The sequence below is a fragment of the Chelonoidis abingdonii genome, chromosome 15 (assembly GCF_003597395.2).
Source record: "Chelonoidis abingdonii isolate Lonesome George chromosome 15, CheloAbing_2.0, whole genome shotgun sequence".
In the NCBI taxonomy this organism is placed as follows: domain Eukaryota; kingdom Metazoa; phylum Chordata; order Testudines; family Testudinidae; genus Chelonoidis; species Chelonoidis abingdonii.
In genome coordinates this window covers 48,606,367-48,628,025 of record NC_133783.1, presented here as the reverse complement: position 1 = coordinate 48,628,025, position 21,659 = coordinate 48,606,367, and the positions used below count along the sequence as shown (strand labels likewise).

Below are 21,659 nucleotides of genomic sequence, written 5' to 3'. Positions count from 1 at the left end.
GAGGACTTTGACATATTTACAGTGAAAATAAGACCAAATGTATTATCAAAAACAGAGATTCAAGTGATAGTGAATAAGAATAGTGGAAACAACTGGTTGCACATAAAACAAAATCATAGCATGCTTTTTTAGATGCTAAACTAACAGGAGTTACTTTTGTATCTAAAGAAGCTCATCTCACCAAAGTTCTCTCCAGCATTTTCAACCAATCCTGGTTGAGTGCCCTCTTTCTGAAGAAAACGTAATATCTGTTCACTTCCTAGGTGAAGGATGACAGGGTATCTTCTTTGTGCCCCTGATATATTAGAGCAAACCTTTGACATGCATCTCAAGATAGGATTCTCTTATCCCCCCCCTATTTTTTGCTTCTTCCTTACTTTGCTCTTTTTGAAGTTTTTCACAATCCTTCATTAGCGTTCAGTTCAGTTCAGATGGGTTGGAAGAGACCCATTGTGAAATAATACAATACTTAACTGACGCATAAACAACCAGACAGATGAACGTCTTGTCTGACAGAAGACCTGCTTTTCACATCTGTTGGTGACCAGTTCCTAACAGAGACTTTAACAAAAATAATTTTCAATGTATATACACATGACTCCTTAACCAACATACACACAAGTTTCGCAATGATAATGATGACCAGAGCAACACCAGTTTTTAGTCATGACACTCTTTGGTGAACTAGAATGTACATGACAGACTAAGAGATCCCTGTAACTCCTCTGCACCCCCTTGTCAGTTGGCATTAAGAAGTTATTGTGTCACAATTAGCTTAGCTTTGTTGAAGTCAATGGAGCTGTCCAACTCCCATCACCACAGTTTGTGTGGATTGTAGCATAGTCAGGAAGTATTACATTACAATCCTACAATGTCTTGCTTATCTGAGCAGCCTCATTGGAGTTGATGAAACTATTCACATAAGTAAGGATTAGTATAGTATGGCCATCCAAGATCTTGACGGATGAAAGGAAACACGATGAAACCAGTCAGTCACTGGTGCACCAGTCTTAACCCAGCTTCTCTTTCTTGAGACCTTGCTTGACTTTGTCACTGCTTTAGCCTTCCTCTGCATCACAGGCAGTTCTTGAGTTGGCCATAGAGCACAGCCTCCAGCAGATGATCTTGAGACATACGCTCCACATGGCCCTGTCAGCAAAGCGCATGAGCATCCAGCATAGTCTACACAGACTGTAGGTTGGTGCTCTCAAGGATCTCGTTGTTAGTGATCCATTGATCCCAAGTGACTCAAAGGATTTTTCTCAGACAGCAAAGATGGAAGCTGTTCAATCTCTGCTCCTGCTTGGAGTTCCTGACCCAACTTTCACAGCCGTAAAGGAGGATACTGAGGACACTAGCCTGATAAGTGGACACTTTTATGTTCAGGGTTAGCATGCTCCAGATACATGAGGTAAGTTTGCCAAAGATGACAGCTTTGCTGATTCTCACATCAAGTTCTCTATCAAGGCTAAGAGAGCTGGTTAAAGTTGAGCCAAGATAGCAGAAGTGATCGACGTTGTCTAGCACTTCATTATTGACATAGATCTGAGGTGGGATGTTGGTGCCCTGTGACATGACTTCTGTTTTCTTGATACTGATTACCATGCCAAACTTGATACATTCAGCAGAGAACTTATTCATCATGATCTGTAATTCATCAGATGAGTTAAGAGGCAAATGCAGCGGCATCTGTGAAAAGCGGATCTCAAACAGCTGAGTTGGGTGACAAACCTTTTAATCTGAAATTGTCTGGTGTTGAACAAGCTGATGTTCGTCCTCAATTCAATTAATGCTCCAGATTGAATGTTTCCAAAAGCATACTTAAAAAGAATAGAGAAAAAAGATGCCAAAGTCATTAGGAATGAAGTCACAGTCTTGCTTTATGCCAGTATCAATGCTAAACTCATTGCAAACAGTGCTAATCATGTTGAAGGCCTTTTGAAGGTTGACAAATGCTACATAGAAAAGGGCTTGCTGTTCACAACTTTTTTCTTGCAACAAGTGCATTGTGAAGGACATGTCAGTCATGGAGTGTCCAGCTCTGAACCCGCACTGACTCTCAGGATAAACTCTCACAAGGACTTGAAGTCTTTTCAGCATAACCCTTGCAAGCACCTTGCTGACCACGCTGAGCAAAGATATCCCTAGGTAGATGTTTCCCCTTTATTTTTGTATAAAGTAATTGTGTTTGCATGTGGTTTCCTTCCCAGAAGGTGCAGAGAAGTGCAAGGATGTCACTCACAAGCTTTCTCCCCCTCTGCCTTTAGGAGTTCCAGAGATATCTGACCAGATATGAGTAAGGATTACTCACATGAATAAGGATTATGCATATATTCCACCAGCAGTGACGCACATACACAACAGGTAGTATGTTATCTACACCAGTCATCTACGGGTGAGGTTAGACAAGGCACAAATGTTTGACAATGGAAGTCATATCAGTTGAGACTTTTCAATGGAGAGGGAGATGAGCTTTATTTAAAAGGACAATCAGGTAAAGAGGCCTCATTGGGGCTACTCATATACTTATAATTACGCACGTTTAAATATCTTGCTGAACTAGGGTCATGATTATTCAAAATTACAGGGAATGTGGAAGGCAGGCCACTAGACCCGATTTCCCATCTGTGACCATGCAGGGGACACGTTCTGTCCTTAAGGTAGACCACATGCTTCTGAAACTTATTTTATGGCCCTAGTTGCAGCCTCTCTCAAAGATCTGCACAGCTCGCTCGTTTAGGCACAGGGAGCATATTATTAGTTTGTGGAAGGACCAAAGATAGAAATGCGAGCATAGTGGAAGTTTAATGACATTATCTCCACCCAAAGCAACTCTGATTGTTATTGAAAATCAGTGCAAGCCACAAATAGATAATAATAAACCATGAGATGGATCTTAGCTAAGTAATAGAAATCTCTTTTCAGTAGCTATGCACAAAAGTGATTTCTCCAAGTGTGTCCATGTTTCAAATCAGGACGGCCACATGCACTGTGCTTCAACCACTCTTCTTAGAAGAAGTATAGCTGTTGTGCATTTAATCAAGTACATACTAAATTACTACCTAGAATATGCTGATGTGGTAATTTATGTCTCTCTTAGGCCTGATCCTCCACAACTATAGATCAGTGGGAGTTTGACTATATGGTAGCTCATACGTAGAGCAGTCACCCGAAATGTGGAAGCACTACGAAGAGGCACATATGCATTATACATGGACCTGCTAGGGTAAAGATCACAACACAGATATGAATAATCCAGAGCATACAGTTAGTTATCTAATTATGAATATACTGAAGTGAGTTGGTGCCCACATATTGCAATGATGTTTACTTTGTAACTGTGTGCAGTAATCATAACCACGTACACTTTCCAAGGAACACATTTTTCAAAGGCCACATGAAAGTAGGTTGGGAGTTTATGTAACTAAATGTGAATTATTCTTTTGTATTCACTGTGGTGATCCTGAACTTTCCGCACAATAAATATGCTAAAAATAATTCAAGTCCCAAGTGCATCCAGGAGAGGGGAACCTAGTGAGATGTGTGTTTGCCAGTCTGCACAGAGACTTTGAGCCAAATACGCATGCATAAATCTAATCTCAGATATTAGTTGGACACTGTCCACATGAAGAAATGCAATTCTGGGAACACACCCCATCCCCAAAGCTACAAGAGAAGAATTCAGACAAACTCTCTGCCTTGGGTGTACACAGAGATCCATAGGCAATAAGGAAGTTTCCCTTGGAGCAATTTACAAGGAGGATTTCCTCAGTGATTAGAGGTCAAAGGAAAACTGCTGGGTCTAGATTATCACAATCTGAGATGTGGAACATTAATTTAATTGCTCAAAATGCAGAACTACTGGTCTGAAAAATGACCACGCATTACCAGCTGGTTTATGGAACTGAAAAACACATAATACTCTATTAATATCACTGATGTTACAATGGACATCATGGAATACATAGTGGAAACAGCCTCATGTTCCATCTCTTTGTCTGTTCATTGCCTACATGGGGCCAGATTCTGCCATGCTTGCTCTACAAATCCACTGAAGTCAATGGGGCTACTCACTGCACAAAGGTGACACAATTTAGCACTTAGATTATAAACACAGGTTGTCTTTTTACATGTCTGTAAAGCATCTAACACAATTTCCAGTGCTATATAAATAATAATAAATAATAATAATCATAATATACATATGATCAGAGATTAAGATGTTACTTGCACTGACAGCAATAAATGCAGTTTAGAAAAGATATCAGTGCCAAAGCTAGGTAGAAAACCTACTATACATGCAGAATATGGTGAAGAAAGTATCCAAACACTGTTTATCCATTAGGCAAATATTATCCTATAATGGCGTCAAGCACAGTATCAACATGAGTTGTTTGGCTTGTAACTGCCAGCTGCACAAGTTACCAGCAACAGTATCCTTTGCTCTCTCCCCCTGCCCCTTTTTTGGGGTGTGTGTGTGTGCTCCATTTCATACTGCAAACTCCTTCTTTATGAGCCAGTTATAAGCAACAAAATTCAACCTGCTAAATCCTGATCTTAGATACTATTTGTTTAAACTACACAGTATCAGAGGGGTATGTCATGTGAGTCAGCCTCCTGCAGCCTGTTCCATGAGTAGATTCCTGAAGGATTAAATGGACAATTGTTAATTTCTTTCTCACTGAGGATGCAGATTTAAATTGAGATGTCAGAAGTATCGTACTTTCATTCGCTTACTTCAGTGCAGCAGGACTATGCAGGAACATTCTTTCCGAACGTTACCCAAATACTCAATGCAACTAGGGGGTTGTTCCATGATTTTGCGCAACCTTCACTGAGCCAGTCACACTCCTAGCAGGGGCGGGGGATTTGTGCTAGCGTCTTCAGCTAATATTCATTTTGATTTAGACCCAACAGCCCAGTGTGGAATCCCGTACGAACGGGAAAGCCCCTAGGCCCTCCCTTTGCAGAGCTGTCCCAATCCACCGAAATGAGCCGCTGCTCCGAAAAGCTTTCCTGACCGCAGCGGAGAGTCTTAAGCACAACGCCTGGTGCATGCATCCAGGTGGGTCCAAAGGAACAAGGCTTCGCAGGTGTCTGTCTAGGAGCTGGGATCCCCTTTTCCAAGGAGCGTGGGAATTTCCCAGTTCACAGAACAAGCGGGAGAGTCTGAGCGAGGGAATCCAGTCTGTAGGGGACGATAACCCCCCCTACCCCTTGGGAAGGGGGGCTGTCTGGAGAAGCAGCGGGGCGTGGGCTGTGAAATTCCTGCACATCGGAGACTGGGGGAAACCACCGGCAAGCCCGGGAGGTGCGGGCTGAAGGGTGGGGTGGATATTGCGCAAATGATCTGCGAAGCACCCAGCGAGCTGGAGGCGGCGGGAGTTCCCTGGGGCTGCGGGGCGGAGCTTGAAGAGCCAGAGGCAGGCAACAGCTAGTTACAGAGTAGGAGGGCAGGGAAGGGGAGTGGAGTTCCCCAGGATTCTCCCCCGCCCCCGTCTGGAAGTTAGTCCCGGGGACCCTCCCCCTCTCTGCGCCTGGGGACCGGCGGATCAGTAGCAGCAGCAGCCGTCCGGGTGGATGTGTCAGTCTGGCGGCGCGGGCTGGCAGTCAACACAGCCCAGCGCCAGGTGCCCGCTGCCCGGCCCCATTGCTCCGCGGGAAGAACATTGTCTGCGTCCAACAGCTGCGAGACGAGTGCCGGGCCCCGCTGCTGACCCCCAGCCCGGGCGGGGAGGGCATGGACAGGGTCTGGGGCTTGCTCGGGGCCGCAGATTACCCCGGCACGTTGTTCTCGGCGGGGGTGGGGAAGGAGCGGGCTCCTGGCCGATCGGAAGCAGCTGATTCCCCCACCCCGCTCCTCGTGGTTTTGCGGATGGAATTGAAGGCGGGGTGCTGAAGTTGCCGAAGCCTGCCTGGATCCTGCCCCTCCGCCCCTCGGACAAACCATGCGGGATCTAGCGATCGAGATCGGGATACGAGTTCTGCTCTTCGGTGTCTTCGTGTAAGTACCCGGCCGAGGGAGAACTCGCTCCTGGCCCTCCCAGCTGGAGCTTCCGACCGCCCGAACTTTTCTCTGCCTCCCCTTTGAGTTACCTGGCTCTTGACTTTCTTTAGTATCGCCTCCATTGCTTTGATACATAACCCCCCCTACACACACACACTCTCCATCCTTTACACACACACACACACACACAATTTCTAGATATGAAACCAAATCACGCTCAGTGCCGATGGCAGGTTAATGGCTTATGTCTGAGCTGCGTGTTTCCTGCTAAATTTCCCTCTCTGCCCCCTCACCCCATTTGATTTTTAAAGCACGGACGGTTTTGATCAGCTGCGGCAGCTGGGATTGGAATGGCACTAAGGAAACCAGGATTTGAGGAGCGGGGAGTGCAGGAGTTGGACGTGCATGCCAAGCGTCTGTCAGTTCCCCTGTCCGTCTGTCCTTCTTCCTATCTTTGTCCAGTTTTTTTCTTAATAAGCTTCTGGCTTTAGCTGAATGTTGAAGGTAGGAGCGAGGGAGGGGAAAACTGCAAATAGAAGAGTTAATCACCCCTGTCAAAATCGATGCATGCTCCTAACAACTATTTCCTCACAGCCTTACTAGCCTGTGACCGAGATCTGTAGTTTTGTGTTGGTAATGGGGAAGCATTCCGTGGCACACACCGTAGCTTTAAGCAAATGGATAACTGTTGCTATTCGCCGAGGTAAGAAAATAGGAAAGCAAAATAATAGGGACGGATGGTTCGTACCCCTTTCTTGTCACAGACGTTTTTAAAGGCACCAAAGCTGCTGCAGTGAATTTCATTTTGTCCCGAGGATAATCTTCTATAAAGAACATGAATAATACCCAGTCTATGCTGGGACAACAATGATGTGTCAAGGACCTTAAGACGATTGCTGTAAACAAATTCCCAATTTGTGTCCGAGGGTGTGTGTGTGTGTAATTTCAGCAGGTATAATCTTCTTTTAGAGCAGTGTTATTTTCAATTGTATAACTAATATATTACTGCCTTGAAACAACTAGCTGGATGTTAGAATGTCATGTTTCTTTCAGAATCTTCAGTGTGTGCTCTACATTCCAAGGAGAGGCAGTCATGAGTAAAGAAGAGCAATATAATGTCATGATTCCTAAGACAGACATGAATATCAAAATATTGTAGTTTAGATTGTAAACCGTGTATATATATTTGTATAAAGAAAGCTAAGGAGTTGGAAAACTGGCTTTTAAAGATTCTGAAAGAAGTACAAATACTTCTATACATACACTATTTCTTTAATTCGTACTCCTTGTCAAATAGTGCTACTCTAGTAGAAACAGTCATACAGTAATTTTGTCTGTTTACATTATGCATCAAATATCAACCCAATAAAATTTAATCCTTTTTTTCCTTTATGGTAGAATCCTTCACTCCTTCAATGAAAACCTTAGGTATTTTAAATGAGTTCGTATTTTAGCTGCTAAAGGTTTACAGATTTGTCTTTTCAAACTTTGTGATCGCTCTATGCTGCATTAGAAACTACAGCAGTTTCTTTGATCAAATAAAGGTTTCAGCCACCGGATGGAATTTTTAAAAGCCCTGTTTACTTCTTACCTCCTTAACTATGGATCTAGTTTGACAGAAACACATACAGAAATAGCACAGGGTATCCCTTAAGCCATGACACTGCCTTACAGCTAGTAATATTTGAATCCTTTGATTTTATTTCTATCTGGGCCTGTCATTGCTAATGAGTCATTTGCCTAATATACTTCTCGCTGACATATTCTTCAAAGCACTTCTTTTTTATTTTTTAAATATTGAGGCAGATCTTTTATTAGAAATGCAGCATGTTTGATAAATGTGACATCTTCATTTTGATCTAAATTCCGATACTTTTCATAGACTCATAGAAGTGTAGGGCTGGAAGGCACCTTGAAAGGTCATCAAGTGCAGACCCCTGCACTGAGGCAGGGCCAGGTGGACCTAGACCATCCCAGGCAAATGTTTGTCCAACCTATTATTACCACCCTCCAGTGATGGAGATTCCACAACCTTCTTTGGAATCCTATTGCAGAGCTTAAACTGCCTTTGTAGTTGGAAGGGTTTCCCTGCTATGTAATCTATATCTCCCTTGTTGCAGATTAAGACCATTACTTCTTGTCCTGCTTTCAGCTGACATGGAGAGCGATAGATCACTGTCTTCTTTATAACAGTCCTTTACGTATTTGAAGACTATGAGCCCCCCTCCCCCGAGTCTTCTTTTCTCAAGACTAAAAATTGCCTTTTTTCTTTTAAATCTTTTCTCATCTGTCAAGTTGTCTAAACCTTTTATCATTTTTGTTTGCCCTCCTCTGGACTTTCTCTATTTTTTTCATATCTTTTCTAAAGTGTGGTGCCCAGAATTGGACAGAGTACCCCAGGTGAGGCCTCACCAGTGCTGAATATGGTGTGACAATTACCTCTTGTGTCTTATATATGACAGACTTATTAATGCACCCCAGAATATTAGCTTTTTTTGTAACAGCATCACATTGTTGACCCATATTTAATTTGTGATCCATTCTAACCCCGAGATCCTTTTCAGCAGTATTATCACCTAGCCAGTTATTCTCCCTTTGTAGCTGTGAAGTTGATTTTTCCTTCCTAAGTGAAGTACTTTTCACTTGTCTTTACTGAATTTCATCTTGTTGACTTCAGACCAATTCTCTAATTGATCAAGGTCATTTTGAATTCTAATCTTGTTCTCTAACATGCTTGTAACACCTCCTAGCATGGTATCATTTGAAAATGTTATAAGCATACTTTCCACTCCATTATCCATGACATTAATGAAAATATTGAATAATACTGGACCCAGGACTGACATCTGTGGAACCCACTGGATACATCCCCTCAGTTTAACATCAGATCATTAATAACTACTCTGAGTGTCTTTCAATCAGTTGTATATCCACCTTATAGTAATTTTATCTAGACTACATTTCCCTAGTTTGCTTATGAGAATATCATGTGGGATTGTGTCACAGCCTGACTAAGATCAAGATATATCACATATACTGCTTCCCCCCATGCACTAGGCCAGTAACCCTGTTAAAGATATAAATGATTTGTTTTTGACAAATCCATACTGGCTATTCCTTAAAATCAGCTATTATCCTCTAGGTGCTGACAAATGTATTGTTTATTAATTTATTTGTCTCCTTTGGGTTATTGAAGATATGCTAACTGTTCTATAATTCCCCAGGTCCTCTTTTTAAAGATAGGCATTGTGTTTGCCCTTCTCCAGTCCTCTGGGACCTCACCCATCCTCAGTGAGCTCTCAAAGATAATTGCTAACCGTTCCGAGACTGTGTCAGCTAGTTGCTAGGATGAATTTCATCTCGCTCTGCCACTTTGAATACATCTAATTTAGCAAAATAGTCTTGAACCTATACTTTCTCTAGTTTGGCTTCCATTCCTTTTCTCTTGTTATTAATATTAATTGTGTTGAGAGTCTGGTCACCATTTACTTTTCTAGTGAAGACTGAAGCAAAACTGGAGTTAAACACCTCAGCCTTCTTGATGTCATCAGTTATGGGGTCTCCTTTCTTGCTAAATAGACAGCCTACACTCTCTTTCCTTTTTCTCTTTCTCCTAATATACACCTCTACTCTGCTATAACTCAGTCGTGGGGAGCCAAAAATCCCCACTGTGTTATAGCTGAAACCCCGTTATATCGGGGTAGGGGCGGCAGGGCTCCAACGGTGATTTAAAGACCTCCAGGGTCCAGCCGCTGTGGAGAGCCCCAGGTCCTTTAAATTGCCGGTGGAGCCCTGCTGCCACAGCCCTGGGGTAGGGGCAGCAGGGCTCCAGTGGTGATTTAAAGGGCCTGGGGCTCCCCACAGCAGCCGGCTCCCCAGACCCTTTAAATCGCCGGCAAGCCCCGCTGCTGTAGCCCCGGGATTGTGGCGGCAGGGGTCTGACGGTGATTTAAAGAGTTCCGAGCTCTGGCCGCTGCGGGGAGCCTGGGCTTTTTAAATTGCCAGCGAGCCCTGCTGCCGCAGCCCCGGGGTAGCAGCAGCACGGCTCCAGCGGTGATTTAAAGGGCCCGGGGCTCCAGACCCTTTAAAGCGCCGCCAGAGCCCTGCTGCTACCGCATGATACGCGAACCTGTGTTATATTGGGTCGTGTTATAATGGGGTAGAGGTGTATTTAAAGCCTTATATCCTTTTATGTTCTGTGCATTTGTACTTTAGCCTTTAAGATTTTATCTTTACATGTTTATGTTACTCTTTATAGTCCTCCTTAGCAATTCATCCATGTTTCCACTTTTTAGAGGACTTCTGTTTGATTTTCAGATCTTTAAAGAACTCCTGATGGAGCCATATTGGCCTCTTATTATTCTTCCTATCTTTCTGTCACAACTGAATAGTTAGCAGTTGTACATTTTTTACTGTCTGCTTGAAAAACTGCCAGCGGTCCTGAACTCATTCATCCCTCAACATTTTCTTCCCAGAGAACATGGCACCTTACCTTTTCCCTGAGTTTGTTAAAGTCTGCTTTTTCAAAGCCCATTCTCCTTACTCGGCTGCTCTCACTTCTTCCTTTTCTTAGAATCATGACATTATCATCTCATAATCACTACCAGCCAAATTGCTTTCCATCGCCTTAAGGTTTGCTATCCTGTTGGTCAGAATCAAGTCTAAAATGGCTGTCCCCTGGTTACTTCCACTTTCTGAAATGAAAAGGTGTCCCCAATACATTCCAGGAACATGCTGGAATTTTTTTTTTTTTTTGCCATATTACTTTTCCAGCTGATTTCTAGGTAGTTAAAGTCCCCCATTGCTACCAGAACTTGTGTTTGGATATTTCTGTTGTTTCTTCTAGAAATGCCTCTTCCACTCTCCTCTTCCTGATTTGGAGGTCTATAATAGACTCCTACCATGACGTCACCCCATTCTCCCCACTTTTATCTTTTACCCAGGGACTTTCAACTAGTCTGCCTCTCACTTGCTTCTGGACCTCAGAAAAGTGTGTGTGTGTGTATATATATTCTTGATGTATAATGCAACAACTCCTCCCTTTTTCCTTGCCTGTCCTTCCTGAACAAGCTGTACCCCTCTATACCATTATTCCAGTCATGAGATTTATCCAACCAAGTCTCTGTAATGTCAGTTAAGTAACAATTTAGCTTGTGTTAATACTTACAGTTCTTCCTGTTTATTCCCCATTGTCCTTGTATTTGTGTATAGACATCTAAGATGTTGATCAGATTTTCCTCTGATTTCATTCTTCCAGCTCTTATGACTCTATTGTAATTTTCCATGTCCCTCCTCGGCCCCCCAACATTTAGCTTTCTGTCAAGGTCCCCTTTTTTAATGCTTATCTGTGGACTTTCATCACTTGCCCCCTTTGATGAGTCACTGCATGAAGGTGTTCTTCCCCTACTTGGTTCGGCGGACCTCATCTCTTCCCAGCAGATCTCCGTCCCACAACAGCGTCCCATGATTGTCTTGATTCAATAGCTCATAGCTTTCAATGGTGGAAAGAAATGCTTTATGTAAAGTCACCAAAACTCCAAATGCATAATAACTTATCAAACAAGTCTAGCCCTTTCATATGGCTAGTCTTCCACTCTTGCCTTCTGGAAGTTCTGGAGATATATACATTATGAAACTTCAGTAGGTAATTTTCAGTATCCATTTGGCAAAGAAGAGATCTTGACTTCTAAAAGTACAGAAGATTTATCATTTGCAATTCACATCTGGGTAGATATTTTGTTTTATGAACGATTGTACATTAGATCGTAATAGTTATAAGGATACAATCCCTGGGTAGAATGAGAATATACTGACTTTGTAGTCTGGTAATCTTAGCCTCAAGCAGCTCTTTGCTGCTATGATCATATACAGTGGTTTCCAATCTCTGTTTTTCCTTTCTAAGTTTTTGTTTCTGCAGTGAGAGGAGAAGGGGGAATTCTGCTTTTGAAACTCTTTGGTTTATTTTTTTTTATGTTACACCTTGTTTTGTAACACAGTTGTGTTATTATGAGGAGGAGAGATCATTCAGATATATATATATATATATTTTAAAAAAAAACCCAATAATTATTATTCTATCAGTGTTAGTGAAATCTGGCAAATTGACAGTCCCTGGAGTCTGAAGCCCTCTATCTATCCAGCCAGCAGCAATTCAAATTATCCTATGCTATCCCACAATCCTGGGATGGAATAACCATCTAGGATTGAGAACTCTAGGATTGAGAGGGCTGTGTGGTCTCCATCCTTCATTAGGGAAAGATTCCTATATGCATTCCGTTTATGAAGATGCTGTTGATTTTGGGTCACTATCAATTTTCACAGAATTAGACTGTTGACTTTAGGAGAATGGTACTAAGCTATGGAACCAATCTTCTGAGAATTGTTTGTTCCCCCCAGGTGGCTTTTTAGCTTCAACCTTCTGACTAACTCAAATTAATATACTGGAGCATTTTTCACTGTGAGACACAAAAGAGAGAGATGCACTTTCTGTACCATAACATTGGCTGGTGATGAATGTCACATTTCATAAAGTGCTGAAATATGTATAAGTGGAATATTTAATTTAGTTGTTCAGGTAACTTTGCTGACAGTTGAAATCCACTATATTTCCAGTTTGAAAATACGCTGTGACAACTGTCTCTCCTGTACTTAAAAGACTCTGGGCAACTTTTTCTTTTTGCAGTGGTGGTAATCACCATCTTAGACGCTTGTGATGATGGCAAAAAATTGTACTCTTAAAGGTTTTGAAAGTTCTTTTTGGTCAACTGAATACCACAAACTACCATAATTTATGCACCTGGTTGAAAGTTATGTATTAGCATGGAATAGGAATAATTCTCAAGTCCAGACTAAAAAAATAATAATGATGAGGCAGTCTGAGAAATCATTTAAGTTGGTATCTTTATCTATGCTTGGTAAATAATTAAGGAAACCGTTAGTTATTAAAATCCAAGTAACAAACTCCTGTGCCTTTATAAGGACCATGCGCTAAAGGTTATTTTACTCCTCAGGGTTTATTGCTACTGAAGGAGAGATGAGTTCAATAATATGTATCTGAAGATCTCTGCCTGCCTACAGTTCTGAACCACAACTTGCTAAATTGTTTAAAAGGAAAAATGTAGGATGATGCACGCTTTCCTGGAAGCAAAGAGAGATTTTCTTTGAGTGCATTCAGTGAAACAGCCCTCGAGCTATAACTACAAACAGAAAAAAGTGTAGTGTTGTTTTGTTATTCCATACAGCTTTTCCTGGATCTCATCTGATTAACTAAATCACTTTCCTTTTTGAAAAATATTCAGCATCATAAAATGGGCTGTTTGAACTCATCCTTCTGTGAATGGATGTGATGACTTGTAGGCAAAGAAATGCTTTTAACTGTAGGAGTTCATCAGCTTTATAACTTAAGTGTAGGCAAATTTTATATATGGTTCTACAAAATCAAATACCTTTTAAAATCAATTCAACCAATTTAATAATTAATTTGAACTTCATGATGCTTTTTTAAGTTACTCTGCATTAAAAATAAATACTACATTGTGTTTACTAGGCCAGATTTTTAGGGTAGTGGTAGGACCATTGTTTGATATGACAATCGTTAAGAGTTTAATCTCTTGTTCTTTCAAGAATTAAAAAAATAGTTTGGACAGATCCATAATCTGAACACACTTCTGTGCCTCTTGAATTTTGTAGTTATTCCTATGTCTCAGAGTATTTTTGATAGTGCCTGATTGATGCTAAAGCATGTTAAATTTAACCTTTCAACTACTACACAGTGACTGACTTTTTGCCAGTCATTGGAGATTTGATCAGGCAGACCTGACTGGCTTGACAATTAGAGGAAACTACAGAAACATCTCAGGTCTTTTACATAAAAAAAAGGAAGTGGTACTGGCAATGAAATATGCATGGAGTGTGACTATTATATGTTAAGAATGATTGCAGATAGGAGTTACCTAGTAAGCTAGTTGACAAGATCAATCTTCAGGCTAAGCTATATCTTGAAAGGGAGTCCTTTTCAACCATTTCTTGGACATTTCAGAACATCACAACATTGGCTTAGAGTGAGGATATGAGTGCTGGTCTCTATTGTTGAAGGTTTAGCATGGTGTCTTTTAGTATCAACAACATATCTCCAATGATTCTAGAGAGGTCCAGGATGGTGTTTAGTACCAGATGACATGACCACCTGATCTTGTAGTGTCAAAGCAGCATCCCAGGATGCTTCTCAGGAAGGAGAGAGATTAGTATCTTCAAAGTCTTATTGTTTCTTCTTAATGGCCCATCAAGGCTGATGGCCTGCTATCTAGTGGGTGTTTCCCAAGTACACACGCAGTTGTAATTATTACATAGTCAATATTCCTAACTATAGATACAGCAATGATACATGCATACACACTGGATAATCACATTCAGTAAATAATAACCTTTCCAATGATATCTTGCATGACCCATCTTGCACAAAACGTATCTTAGCTATGCCATATTCATATCCTAACAATATTTCTATAAGGAATATGGAGTGTATGGTCACACTATCTATTTTCATTGCATAACTCTGTAAGCTTCAGCTGCCCAGGTGGTCAAATATTCATGTTTGTTAAAATATTATGTGTTCATTGACTTTTGATTTTAATGAAACAGAAGACAAAGAAACCAGAGTAACTGAATTGCATATGCTAGGGGTTAGGGCAGGGTAAGCAACCTATGGCATGCCTGCCAAAAGTGGCACGTGAGCTGATTTTCAGTGGCACTCACACTGCCCAGGTTCTGGTCACTGATCCAGGAGGCTCTGCATTTTAATTTAAATTTTAAATGAAGCTTCTTAAACATTTTAAAAACCTTATTTACTTTACGTACAACAGTAGTTTAGTTATATATTTTAGACTTATAGAAAGAGACCTTCTAAAAACGTTAAAATGTATTACTGGCACGCGAAACCTTAAATCAGAGTGAATAAATGAAGACTTGGCACACCACTCCTGAAAGGTTGCCGACCCCTGGGTTAGGGTAACAGTATTTACAAGCTGTGTTGTTGCTTACATTAAGATTTCTTATGTAGTGAAATGAATCAAGTGGTAATATTGAATCAGCTATGAATCAGAAGTGCATCCCTAATAATAAATCCTCAGCTAGTGTAAATCAACTTCAGTGGAGCTCCTGTGACTTGCCCTAGCTGAGAACTGGCACAATACGTATAAACCTTCAAAAACCCCTGAAATTAACTAACGGCAACTTCTTGTAAAAGAAATATTATTCACATAGATGGGTAGTGGAAGGCAAGGGCAGTAGTAATACACACCCTCCTTGAGTGAATGCTGAGCAGGTTCAGGAATGGAGCATGAACTCACAAGCAGGTCTGTATAGATATGAGAAAATCACTACAGTCAGAGATCATCATTTAAATATCCCTCATCTGGAAGTTAGTGTGGGAAACAGAAATCCCAGACTTGGCTAAACCTCTATTTTATCCTGTAACCTTGCAGTTGAATACTTTAGCAATATTTTGAATGAACAAGAGTTTTGCTGTTGTCCTTGAAATTTACAGCAAAGCGGTAGCTGTCAACTAAATAATATTTCTTCTTTGGATGGATTTGAGAATGCTTATGGGATCCTGCTAGGTGTGTTTGGGAGAGCAGGTTTTCTCTAGAAACGATGGGCTAGATCCTCACTCAGAGTAAGCTGGCATATCCCGTTTGACTTCCAGTTTATCTGGCTTAATATCTTCATAGCCCATATTAGGAATTATTATTACTAATATATTTTATTCCTGTAGTACCCAAAGCACTTTGTCGGGGTGGGTAAGTACTGCTAGTAGAGATTGGTGAATAGTGCAGACACTGAATTCTGAAAGATATCGCCATCTTGCCCATGTTCAGACTCCTTTTCATTTGCTATTAGTGAGCCTCTTTGTTCACACTGATGTCTGCAGAATGGCTAGTTTTGGTATACCTGGATTTGCTAGTGAACAAGTCTATTGTTAGTGAACAAGTCTATTTGTTCTTCATTAGTCTACTCTTTAGTCCAGTGAGGGAGCAGAAATAATACCATGCGATTGAGGTGACTGATGAATAATGAAGCATGAACACTGAAAATGAAAATGTCACGAGTGACTCAAAGGTTGAAAATTGTTGGCCAGGTCTAGGAAAGAGATGGACATAAAAGTAGCTATGTTCATTTCTCCTTAGCTGAGCTTGAAGCCCTTATCGTGTGGGACTTTGAAGAGAGGAAGCAAAGGGGGCAAATGATGGAATGTCATCCCCAGTATGTAGAAAATGTAATTGTTAAAGCAGATGATGTCCCAGGACAAGCTGTCAGAACTACACAGCTCCTTCTAGCTTGTTAGGACTGGGTGAATAGAAGCCTATTGCTTGAGTAGGCAGAGTTCTGTTAACACAGGATGACTCTTGAGGAGTTCCCTTTTTTGCTGAAAGGTTGTAATTAATTCTGTCTAACCTATCTATCCATCCATACCCTGCAGTCTGTTTACATACATTCAGAGGATTCTCTAAACTGCATCAGTATCTTATTTGTTAAAGTTCACGTGATGTTTCTTACAAGGCTTGTTCTGCTGGGCCTAGTATGACACAATTGTTACTGTTCCTTGACATGGCATGGACTCTACCTGCCTTTTCCTATTAAACAGAAAATCACACTTCTGATCTGCATCTGTAGCAGAAGAGTGGAAGCTGAAGTTGTAATGACATAACTAAGCCTTTTCATTCATCCTCATAGTTATGGCTACAAAAGGAAAATGTTTTGATAGACCAAAAAAAGAAAAACATAAAATAACACACTGAAAAGGCTTAACATCAACAGAGCAAACTGTACAAAGCTCAGCTGTTTCCCTGCACAGGGACCTATGTAAAAATGCAGATCTCTCCTTCAGTGTTGATATCTGCATGTTGACGCCACCTGAGTTTTGAAACTCACTCAAAATTTTGTTCCTTCGCTTCACATCAAAACAAAAGGAAACCATAAGCTATAAACTGAGAAACCCTAAGCTTCAACCAATGGCTCAAACATGGCATGCAACAGAAATAGATCAGCAGTGGGACCCAACAGTTGTTGCCACAGCATCAGTGCCCAGCTACTGGGTTTTAAAGAACTGACACAAGAAGGGGGGCGGTGTGTATCAACTTAAAGGTTAGCATGGAGATGACAGTGAAATACAAAGGGACCTTAAACAGGGAGGTACTGAGAGAATGAAAGGAAGGGAGAAGGAAAAGTTATGGTCACCAACAGAAACCAAATATCTTTGTTTATCTCCCCGATTGTTTCAGTTTCTCATTTTATAGCCAACAAGATGACAATATACAAGTAAAGTTGGAGTGTGCGCTGTTTTATCAAACAATCTGTGAACATTAAGCAAATGTTCTAGGGAATTCTGAGAGTAATTTGGTTGAAACCAAGGACTCCTTGAGGTATAAGAAAAAACAAACATTAGGAAGTCTCAACAATAAAACTTTTTGGCTGTCTGCAATATATTTGGATTGATTATTAGTGTAGTTGTATGATTAAGTCTTTAATATGAATTATGTTTTTCAGTTAGTTCTGAAGAATAGAAAACTGCCTGCTTTGAATTAATCCACTGGCAGAAAAATGTCTTATGAAATCTTCTTCTACTGTGTCAGCATTTTAACTGCTTAGGGTTGTGTTTATTCTTCACAGAGATTGAAGGGACACTGTTAAGTAGCTTAGGCCCCAAAATTAAGTTTTGTACATAAAAAGAGTGCGTGGGCAACAGTACTTAACATAAGTCAAGAATTGATGCATAGAATGAAAAATAATTCAATAGAAATATTAGCTGGTAGGATGAGGAATAAGGTTTCACTTTCTTGGTATCTGTGCTACCACAAGCCTACCATTATTATTAGTTATTTCTGTTACACCAGTGCAGAGATGATACATTGGGCTACGTGCTGTACATGCACTTGGTGAGAGAGCGCCTGCCTCAAAGGGCTTGCAGTTAAACAAGACAAAGGGTCAGAGGAGAAAGTGTGATCCTCATATTGGCTGAACTAAAGCACGGAGAGATTAAGTTATTCACAGAGTCAGTCAGGAAGTCGATGGTACAGCTAAGAATTGACCCAATATCTTCTTGAGTTCCACTGCAGTGCCTTACCCACAAGGCCATTCTTCCTCTCTATTAGTATGTCAGTCATGCACAGAATCTTGTAGGAAGATGTAGCGGGGTGGTTACCCGCTCCTGCCCTTTGCAGCTTAAAACAGCCCAGGAGGGGGCTGTAGCTGGAGCCAGAAACCTGGGCTGATGGCGGGACTGGCTGCAGCTGGGGGTCACGCCCCAAACTGAGCAATAAGGCTGTATAAGAAGGCCAGGGGAGCCAGAAGCAAAAAGAGTCTTCCTCTGGCTCTAGAGGGAGAAGGGCCTGGCTGCTGGGAACTAGACAAGGTACCTAGCATGGAGCAGGGCTGGAGAAAGGCAGCGGAGCTGGGGAGCTCCTGCCTGGAAAGCCCCAGGCTGCGGCCTAGGATTAGGCCAAGAGGTACTGGGGTTGCAGGGTGCAACCCAGGGGTAGGCCAAGGCAGCAGGTCCAAACCCCTTTGCTGATGATGAGTGGCTGATACTGCAGTCTGCCCCAGGGCGTGGGGCTAGACAATGACTGGCAGTAGCCAATACTGAAGCAAAGTGGGGATAGAGGGTGGGGGGTTCCCAGGGAGGGGAAACCCTAAGGAACCCCATGTAAAAGGGGACTGGGTCCAGGGAGTGACACGAGCCCATGTAAAAGGGCACCGGGTCCAGGGAGTGACACGAGGGCCAGCCGGGACAGGTGGGTTACTGGCTTGCAGAGGGCGCTCCGAGCTGGAATTTGAGCTAATTCCCGAAGTGACCAGCCGAAGGCGCCGCGGGGGTGAAGCCGCCCAGTTGCAGAAGAAAACAGTAAACAAGACCTAAATTAAAAAAAAAAAAAAAAAGCCTTTGAGGTCTTCTTTATATATCATAAAACAAGCAAACAAATAAACAAGAAGGCACAAACTCACCCACTTTCCAGGTCATGTGCAAAACTATATCTTGATGAAGGCCCAGAATTAGGGATATGTGAGTCAGTTTGGGTAAAATAAGAAATAACCAGAACTTTTACCCTAAATTTTACATTTGCTTGTTTTAATCTTCACCCCCACCCCCATTTGTTTTCAATTTTCTGCACCTCTGCTTTCCCAGGCTCTCACCAGGTCTGGAAGCAGAAATGTCAGGAGTAATCTTAGAAGATTTCCACCCTGATCTTGTTGACTTCAGATGTGATGAGAGTCAATATATGCGTCTGAACTTCCAGATGCTATTCCAAAGCAAACCTCTGAACTCTTCCCTCATCAGGAGCTCACACCCCTCTCAAGGCATACATCCTGCTCACATGGGACATGCTGCTTGTGGCTTATCGGCAATTCAATGGGTACAGAGCTATATCCCTAGTCAGTAGTGAGCTTTAATGTTCCAGTCTCAGGTGTACTTGAAGGATGAGGGTTATTTTGTTACTTGCCAAAGGAGCAGTACATATTTGCTGGAGGAAGAGCTAAAACCCCTTTATGAGATTTCAGCCCATTATCCTGTTCCTTCCAAGTTTTAGACTATAGCCCAAAGTAGACTGCCTGGTACAGAAAGGAAATGAGATGGCTGTGGGCTATTTATTTATCGCTGTCGATTTTTCTCAGTGGATCAGTCTATCGTGATTAATTTCAGATAATTCTGACACTTGGAAAACATCAGATGTTTGACAGACTTTAGAGCTACACTGTCCCCTGTCATGTGTTTTGATGTTAGGACTCTGGACTAGATTGTAAAACACAACAGTCGATGATTTCAGTTTACTAAAGCATTTACCTCATATCATCCCCATAATGTCTGTGCTATTAAGCCCATTATTAGGCAGCCACAATCACATGCAGGGCCGGTGTAAGGATGTTTTGTGCCCTAGGCAAAACTTCCACCTTGCGCCCTTCCCCGTCCCTGAGCCCCAGCCCTGAGGACCCTTGCTCCACAGCAGCTCCCCCTCTCTGCCTTGAGGCGGCCCCCCATGGCAGCTCTCCACCCTCCGCCCTGAGGCACCCCCCAACCCCAGCTCACCCTTGCCCTGCCTCCTCCACAAGCACGCCATGGCTGCTTCACTTCTCCCGCCTCCCAGGCTTCCGGTGCCAATCAGCTTAGGCACCGCAAGCCTGGGAGGCGGAAGAAGTGAAGCAGCCATGGCTTGCTCGGGGAGGAGGCGGGGCAGAGGTGAGCTAGGGTGGGGAGTTCCCCTGCGTGCCGCTCCCCCCAATGTACTTGCTTCAGGTGGCTCTCCCTGCGCTCCCCTGCCCCAGCTCCCTCCGCCTAAATGCCGACGGCAACCAGGGGGGGGTTGAAGATCTGGCCGCCGCGGTTGCTGCTGAAGAAAATGGTGCCCCCCAATGCCAGCACCCTAAGTGACTGCCTAGGTCGCCTCGATAGTTGCACCGGCCCTGAGCACATGAAATTATGTTATGTATCACCTGATCAAAATTAATTGTAATTATAATTATTATTATAAAAGGGGAGAGATGACTGTTCAGAGTCCATAATACATTAACTCATCCCACGTACAATTCAGTTAACAATTTTTGCAGACATTTAAGGTACTGTAGTGGCTCTCAACCTTTCCAGACTACTGTTCCCCTTTCAGGAGTCTGATTAGTCTTGTGACCCCCAAGTTTCACCTCACTGAAAAACTACTTGCTTACAAAATCAGATATGAAAATACAAAAGTGTCACAGCCACACTATTACTGAAAAATTGCTTATGTTCTCATTTTAACAATATAATTATAAATCAGTTGAAATGCAAATATTGTACTTACAGTTCAGTGTATAGTATATGGAGCAGTATACAGTCGTATGAAATTTTAGTTTGTACTGACTTCGCTAGTGCTTTTTATGTAGCTTGTTAATCTAGGCAAATATCTAGATGAGTTGATGTATCCCTGGAGGAGCTGAATGCCAACATGGGGATGTTTTTATTTTAAAATGAGTCTTACATATTGAGATGAACAGGAAACAAATGATTCAATGACAGAATTAAATAGGTTAAAAGAAATGACCGTAGAATAAAAGAAGCAAAGAGAACCAAAAATATGAGAATTGGACCAGTTCTGCAGTATTTTTTCCTATTTCTTCATAATCACCCTGTCATCTGCTACCTTGTTCAGTGTAGCATTATCCAAGCTCCCCCCCCTGCTTCTTCCTTATCACTTTGATCATTATCCTCTATAAGGGTGAAACAGTTATGAAACGGTCAGAGTAAAAGTTGTCTATCTCCTACATAAGAAATCTCTTTTGCTTTTCATTGAATAGAGGTTTTCTTGGTCAAATTGTTTCCCTTTGTACACACTGGGAATTATGATACTTCGAAAGATACAGTTGCTATTCATGTTCCATATGCTTACCAAACATTAGCTAATTAATAGGAAGAGCTTCTAGGCTTTAGGAACTCAGATTCTTTTGGCACATGTAAAAGAAATGTTAGATCCATGCCAGTGAAATTATCCTGCTGTGTTTATCAAATATACTTGTGTGGTTCATGCATGTTCAGTTAACCATTGCCTTTTCCTAACATAAGAATATTTCCTCTTAGGCATAATAGGACTATATGAGTGCAATCATGTAGTCAGATTGGAATCATATT

At 41.9% G+C, this 21,659-nt stretch overlaps 1 protein-coding gene across 2 annotated transcripts in view; it reads left to right on the top strand.

Annotated features, from left to right (window-relative positions):
- The first annotated feature begins 5,454 nt into the window (after window positions 1-5,454).
- PLPP4 (phospholipid phosphatase 4) overlaps window positions 5,455-21,659 on the top strand; it is a 111,375-nt gene continuing 95,170 nt past the window's right edge. For both annotated transcript variants that reach the window (XM_075072504.1, XM_075072505.1), the window contains exon 1: window positions 5,455-6,004. In XM_075072504.1, coding sequence (XP_074928605.1) covers window positions 5,949-6,004 — 56 coding nt within the window. In that variant the 5' untranslated portion in view covers window positions 5,455-5,948. The remainder of the gene's footprint in view (window positions 6,005-21,659) is intronic.